Below are 7,682 nucleotides of genomic sequence, written 5' to 3' on the forward strand. Positions count from 1 at the left end.
GCATCAGAGACAGGGTTTCGCTGAGCATGCATGTCTCTATCTGGCTGCAGAACTCTCTTGTAATTGCAAACACTCATGCAGGAGTTGCACAGTACAACCTCTTTTTTTGACTGCAGCTGGAATAAATGAGGCTCAAGGATTTTTTTCAGAATTAATGGTTTTCAGCCCTAGTTTCCAACTAATCTGCCCCTTTCAGTCCCAACCTTTTGTCTAGTGGCTCTTCCTTTCCCTCTGTTCCACTTTTCCTAACCTCTCTCCATTAAGCAAACAGGACAATAATAAAATGAATATCTACAGTGATTTAGTGCAGACCCATAGCACCAGCCTGCCCACACACACCGCTGCTGTCGCCATGTTCACCCACTACTCGATGGGCACTTAGCATTCTGAGCTACTCTGACAGACCAAAGGGAATCATTAAGGCCTCAGTCAACACCCACTTGTCTGTGGCCCATTAGGATACAAAGTGAGCGTGTGTGTATGTGTGTGTGTTAGGGAGCATACCTTTCATCTTCAGCCACAGGACCCATGATATTTTCTAGGCTTTTTTCCTGAATTTCATGAGCCACAATGACCTAATAAACACACAATCTCCATTACCAAATCTATTTCTTCTTGGCAACAATCACATATTTCCTGTCTCTCTATCCACTAAACACACACATAGCATATACCTTAGGATAGCACTGGCAGAGGCTCCACACAGTCCCAGCGCACACCATAGTGACACCCAGAACGCACAAAGTAGCAAAAACATGTGGCCGCTCCTGCATCATGATGAAGAGGCCAACTGCCAAGACACACAGGCCGGCCACTATCAGTCCATAACGATATGGTTTCCCCTCTACCATCGCACTGCTGCCTTGTCTCAAAGCGAGGCACCTGTCACGCAGAAAGGAAAAATTCTGTCTGGTACAGTTTCAGGGCTTGAAGGTGAGGGTGGAGAAAACTCAGTTAGAGTTCCACTCTGCTGCTTATTACAGCCTGCAGACAGCCTGCCCAGGTCGGGTATACAATTGCAGGTGTGTACTTGTACCTGGTAAGTCACCTTGCCTCAAGCTGCTGGCAAAATGAGTCTCACAGCTCTGCTTGGGAACAGAGTTGAGTCTACATTTATGTTTGCTTGGATTAGAAATGATTTTAAATATGTAGACATTTACATTCTTTGCCTTTCTGGCATTAATTTCTTTTTAAAATAAACAATCTCTCATTTATAAGTGCAACACCACTCGCAGGGAGCCTCGTGGCTAATAATTCACTCACATTTATAGTGAAATCACAACAGTATAAACAAAGCTGAGTGATGAACAACACTTCCCTGTTAAGGTTCTGCTGCTGTTTGGTAAGGCACTTTGCTTTGGAATATTCTACAGATACAAAGAGGAGCTGTGCAGGCGTGAGAAGGGGGGGAAAAGAAAGTTATTACGTGTGGAGAAGAGTGCCATGCAGCCACAGTAGTAGGTCACATAAATTCATGCAGGCCAATAAAATCCATCCATGAACTTGGTTGTAAAAGTTGAGCCTACAACATGTTGGTCTCAAGAAAGCCCCCCCCCCCCCCCCCCCCCCCCCCTTAGTACAAAGAGTAAAAGCAGTTGTAGTAATCATTTCAATTTCTTTCACAATCAGTCAGAACACACATAGTTATTAGACAAAAAGGCCAAACTGGGGCCCAGTCTGTAAAAATATTAAGTTGTTAACCAGCTGCAGTCTGTCGCTGTTTTTTGTCTTATGTTTGGGATCAGCGTGTCTGTGCTAAGGCACCTAAACGTCCCGCTGCAACGAGTTCACTGATAGCACCGGCTGTTCTTTCAAAGTCCTTGTGGAGAACCGCGGACACAAAAGGCACTGACATGAATTTAGCATGTCCACCTGAGCTTAAAGCTGTTCATTGCGCTCCTGGCTTTTCATCACTGCGTCGTAGGATGGAGGCGGCTCCATGGTCCACGGCGGAGGGGTGGACGGCATGGTGGGTTCAGGCTCTGGTGACCTGTTGACAGTGTCCGCCGACATCTCGCGACGTATTCTGTCCAATCTCCTAAATACATGGAGAAAGAGAGCCAATGAGAAGTTATCAAAAATAAATTAATTGAAAGCTCTGTGGTCGACTCTTACTTCACTTTTCACTTCAAATGCTTTTAGTGGGTTACATTTGATCTCCTTTCACACTTTCACACTCCACAGCTGCTTCTTATCTCACTGCTTTTCCAGCAATGTGTTTCAACTACAGGTGTTCGCTTCCTTTTGGGAAACACATTATGTAGATAACATTACTGCACGTAGAACCCCGAATTCTTTAATCCCTCAGACAGTACGCTGTCACAATGAAGCGTTACTTTGCGTTTAGAAATACTTATCAGTCTGAGTTTTGTCAGTGTCTGGGGGGAGAAAAGGCCCTGATGATGAAAACTCTGCTCTTGTCATCTCTCTTCCACAGACAAAGACCAGACTGTATCTTGTTTAAATTTGCAAGCTATCATAGATTACTGCAGACAGTGCCAAGGGGAGTCATTTCTCCACATTTACATGTTTGCTGTTTTCTCCATGACCTACTTCTACAATCAGCACATAATCAGAGAATCTGTTGCTTTCCAGTTCTTGGCATGTCAGACTGCACACTAAAACTAACACAAAGAGATCTGTTCAACAAAAAGACACTTGGATGGTGTGTTTGTGTATTGTTTGGAAGTGTGCTCATTTGTCACCAGCAACAGAGAAAGGGAAGTCTGAATAGCGACAGGATTACAGAAAAAGAGAGTTTTTCTCTTTCCTGAGATAATGTTGCTCCCTTTTAGCAAAGTTTTTACAATCCACCGAATCCCCTTTAGTGCCATCATTAGGCCCATTTGTGGTTCTGAGATAAAAATCTCGACAAAGACTGGACAGATTAGCACATAAATTGATACACACACGCTTCTCGTTATCAGCAGAGCTGAATCATTTGCCCAACTCTGGCTTATCAAGTTCCTGCAAAAACTAATGACAGCACTGTTATTTAAGATGGTCAACATGTTACACATACCTGCTGACTAAAAGCATGATGAGCATGTTTGCATGCTGACGTTGACACTCAGCACAGCCTTACTGAGCTGCTACAACTGTAGATTTCTAGTATTGTTGACTTATGATGCTGTCACAAGTTGCCATGTTTTTTAATCTTCGTTAGAAATATCAAATATTTTACACTCGACAAACAAAAGCATGTCTTGTGTTCTTTGCTGTCCTTATTTCTAATTTATCATCACAAATGGAACTTGTATTGAAAACCACTGCTCCAGGATATCCCTCACACTTTTTTTTTGTTTTGTTTTGTTTTTTTAAAGGTAGTTTATAAAAGAGACTGGAAATACCCTTCCGAATATGATCAGGGATGGACTGTAAAGTGCTGAGTGGACAGTAGTAAAAACCTAACGACATGGGACCTGTAAAGAGGTGGAGGGGAGCTCCCCCAGACCGAGCAGATCTGCGGGCTTCACTGTGCCATTATGTTATTGTTAGAGCGTAGTATCTTTGTTTGTTTGGGGGTTTTTTTCTGGGGGGGCGGGGGGGGGGGGGGGGGGGTTGTTTGTTTGTTTGTTTGTGTGTATTGCTAAATTAAAGTACCTTTTTAAAAAAGAAAGAAAAAAAAATATTACAACACCACAAAAGAACATCTGTGTCCAAACGACTGTGAGCTTCTGTCTCTTTCAGCTCTGTAGGTACCTTTGTATTGCCAGAGCCTGCTGTGGGCTGAAGCGTGTGCCTGTCCGTGGGTGCAGCAGAAAGTGTCCAGGCACAGCAATCTGAAGATTCTTCATGGCCATGCAGAGTCCACTGACCAGCAGACCTATGCCCCCCAATCCCAGGAGCAGCCCAAGTCCAAAGAGCAGGCCTGGCGGCTGGACCCCTCCACCAAGGGCCATGACCGCCCCAGCAGTCATCATCAGCACGCCCAGACAAAGCAGCGTGCCATGGTGGACCGACATCTCCAGAGCTTCTGCGTTAAGGTGTTTACTTCTTCCAGCTACAGCTGTACCTTCACCTCAACCACAACCTGTCTGAGGGGAGAGAAACAAAAAGGCTAAGATGCAAGACTACAAAAGAGAAACTACACAGATGCAACATTACAAAATGAAAGCGACTTGAAGAGGAAAAACCGGATTGCGTGCAACATGTAAATGATCTCTCGTGCGTTCTCGTTGTGATAAACATCGATCCCCTCTCTACCTGATAGGAAGTCGCGGTGAGAAGATGTTCAGCTAATGCGTGGACTGAAAGTGTGACCATCACTCTTCTCCTTGCCATCAACTTTAACACGTGTGCCTGTTTCCCGATCTGTGAATAAAATGTGGGGAAAGCAGTCCGTCCGGTTCAGTCCGTATATCCTGAGAATCCGCGGCGCCTCTCTCATGATGTGCTCCTCTGCGTCTCTGCTTTATTCCCTCCCGGAAGAAGCATATCCGTTTTTGTTTTTTGGAGGGGAACGATTACGATACCGAAAATCTGTTGGATAGCAGCTGATGTCGCATGCTTGAAGAATACTGTGTGGCTTTCATCTGGCCCCAGCAACAGCAGCAGCAGCAGCAGGGACGTGCGCTGTGAGGAAGTGTGTTTTTTCCCTCCTCACTAGGAAGGGTTTCGGTGACGAGGAATGGAGGGCAGGGCGTCCACTGGGTCTGAACATTGTCACTTAGCCTATGTTTGGTAAAGCTGTTTGCACAGAGAGAGAGAGAGAGACAGTTATAGCCCTCTCTTATACACGGGGCGATAAACTCTGCGTAAAGCAAGATATATAGGGTAGGCTATTAAGCCGAGCTGAAGAAGCGCCTGGTGGGGAGCAGGATGATCACAGCCTACAAATGAAATACAGGCTGATAGTGGAGGAAACGACTGGCTTATTATTAATGATTGATTCGGAAAAAACTGAAAATGCAGCTCCGTGACGCACGACTGCGTTAGTAATCGCTCCATTACTGATCATTATCTTTGATCTAACTTGTTACCTAAAGCACAAGTCTTAAACAAGGGTGTCAAACATGCAGTCCAGGGGCCAGAAACTACCCGCCCAAGTAGACCAATTTGGCCTACTTGATGCCTGGAAACAGGGGCTTTAATGATATGGGGAGAAAGTAGGTAGGTCAGACTACCCAGGATGATGGCAAGAGGGGCCCCTGCAAGCCTGTAATAAAAGTTTGTTTTTATTTTTCTTTCTTCTTCTTTTTTGTATTATTATTTATAAATGGTTAGGGTCATAATTAAATTCCCTGAATAAATCAGTTGGGTGACTGAACTTTGATTCCAAACAGATTAAATGGAAGTCTCAGTGCAACAGAAACGGTGAGAGCCAAATGATGCAGCACTGTGTGAGTAAAAGTTGCTCTAAGCAATCACTGGTATTGATAGTGGTCTCAGCTGAAAGCTCAGCAACATCAAGCTGCATTAAGATTTATTGAAAGTTAGACCAGTGGCTCTCAGCCAGTATGCTGTGATGTAAACAGGGCATTTTGGGGAAGCCAGTGTGTTTCAGGCTGATAACACTGTTTCCTGATTAAAAGATTAAAAACATTCATTTTGATAGTTTTAGTGAAACCCCATCAGACAACACATCAACATACATTTATATGCTCGTCTGCTGCTATTTTTTCTGATCTGTTCTCTATCAAATGTATCAATCACACAAAAAAGTCTGCAAATTGCATTTATAAATGCAGTATTTTGGAAACACGCTTATACTTGCCAAAAAATGCTAAATGCTTTATTTTCAGTTATTACACGGCAGTGTGGCAGTACAGCCTTAAATCCTGTCATCTTTCCTGGTTAATGAGACAATCAAACATCTGAGACTGTCAGCTTTTTTGTTTTTATTAAACAAAGTTGAAATCACACTCTCACAGAGACTGAAATCAATGCACAGTTCTCTCTTGAGTTGCCTTTTCCAAGCGCATAGCAGATACATGCATATTCAGAGCTAAACAAACAGTTCCAAGCTACACGGGGAGACAACCATGATCCTGTGACTCATGTTCCGTTTGAGAGGTGCTCATATGTCACTGTAGTTTATAATATAATAAACTGTGAAGAATAAATGACGAGCAGTCTGATACGCGGCAGATGACCAAGAACAGAAAAAAAATCCAGGGCTTTTTTTTTTTTTTAATTTTACGATAGAATGAAAACGAACTTGGAGAGACAAAAGACACAAACATAATCATGATTAACACCATAGTTTTGTCTAGTTTACTATCTTTGATTGATATGTTATAAACACAGAAGGGTACTTTTCTGCTTCTGAGTTTGAACTGTTCTGAAAAGTCTTTCTTGCTCAAAGTCTCCTTTCCCTAACTTCCTTGTTTAACTTTTATTCTATTTAAAAAACTAAAAGCATATAAAGGCATTTGGGGTTGATCCATTCCTCAAATCTTTAAAGTTGTAGATTTCAGACAGCACCTGAATGTCACATGCTTAAAGAGAAATATGTTTAAGGCCTCTAATAGTTGATTTCCATGTTGCACTGTATTACAACAACAGTAGTCATGTTAAAATGTTTTAAAAATGCGAACGCACAAAGGGATCCTACTAATGACAGCAACTGTGAGGGCACAATAGGTCATTTTGTAACCCTTGAAACTCATGCAGCATTGCCAGTGAGCTGCAGTGGTCTATCAAGCAGTGGAAAAACTCATATGGTTAGATGAGTCATCGTTCCCCTGCCCTCACCGAGCTGATGAGTACATGTGTGGCACATGAACTGAAGGATTGCTATTCCCAGAGAACATCTGCATTGTTTGAAAGCCACAATCCCCATCCCACAGAGGAGGATTATCCAGTTGTCCAGATCAGTTAAACAGAAATTTAAAGAAATGATGAATACAGCATTCCCAGTACTTTGTAGGTTTTCTTTTTCATTAAGTCTCCATGGCGCTTAATGTTTCTGGTGTGGGAAAGCTTAGCATAAAGGCTGGAATTTAAACTAACATGTAGCCTCTCATAAAACCATGACTTTTGTGTACATTTTGACTCAACAAAATGCAATATTGGCACTATTGGGTGAACATGTTGAACAGAGGGAGCCACAACCATGGACGACTGTGCAGCTGCAGACTGCACTCATCCAGGAATGGAGAGCAATTCCTCAGCAAAAGATCCAGACATTTAGGTAGTCCAGGCATAGATGGGTGACTGCCTGCATCACATCCACAGGACCTGGCATTGAATTTCTTGTGTATAAATATATCAGTGTTAGTTTAAAAAGCTTTAATTTGGTCAAATAAAGATGAATTTGGTATCTTATGCATTTAACCAAGACCAGCACAATGGTGCTGTTATTCAGATTTTACTTTGCAGCAACAAGGTCCTGGTTTTGAATCTAGCTGGTGCCTTTCTGTGTGGAGTGTGCATGTTTTTCATGTGCCTCCCTTTGTGAGTTTTCTCCTGGTACTCCGGTTTCCTCCCACAGTCCAAAGACTATGAAAGCATCTTAGCTTAATGTTTCTTTGTGTTAGCCCCACCTCTTGTCCCAAGACCACTGAAATAAGCTCCAGCCTCCAATGATGGATAGAAATTTAACCAAGTGGCAACACCATGGGTTGAAAAATGAAGCCACATGGAAGTTCCTTTAAAGACTACATAAGGCTGGCTCCAAACCTGAGGGGTCCCCATGTTGAAATGCTTGTTGATGAAATATGAGAACATGAGAGGAAAAA

General features: G+C 42.9%; 1 protein-coding gene across 1 annotated transcript; it reads right to left on the bottom strand.

The window, feature by feature from the left end:
- Nucleotides 1–854: 854 nt before the first annotated feature.
- LOC309700571 (uncharacterized protein) lies at nt 855–5,050 on the bottom strand. Its single transcript, XM_082524190.1, has 3 exons — nt 4,207–5,050; nt 3,703–4,037; nt 855–2,038 (listed from the first exon to the last, which is right to left on the bottom strand). Exons 2-3 carry the CDS (start codon nt 3,963–3,965, stop codon nt 1,879–1,881), a joined length of 423 nt encoding a protein of 140 aa, XP_082380316.1. The 5' UTR covers nt 3,966–4,037; nt 4,207–5,050; the 3' UTR covers nt 855–1,878.
- Between the last annotated feature and the right edge of the window lie 2,632 nt (nt 5,051–7,682).

This window comes from Aulonocara stuartgranti, assembly GCF_965226115.1.
Source record: "Aulonocara stuartgranti genome assembly, chromosome: 23".
In the NCBI taxonomy this organism is placed as follows: domain Eukaryota; kingdom Metazoa; phylum Chordata; class Actinopteri; order Cichliformes; family Cichlidae; genus Aulonocara; species Aulonocara stuartgranti.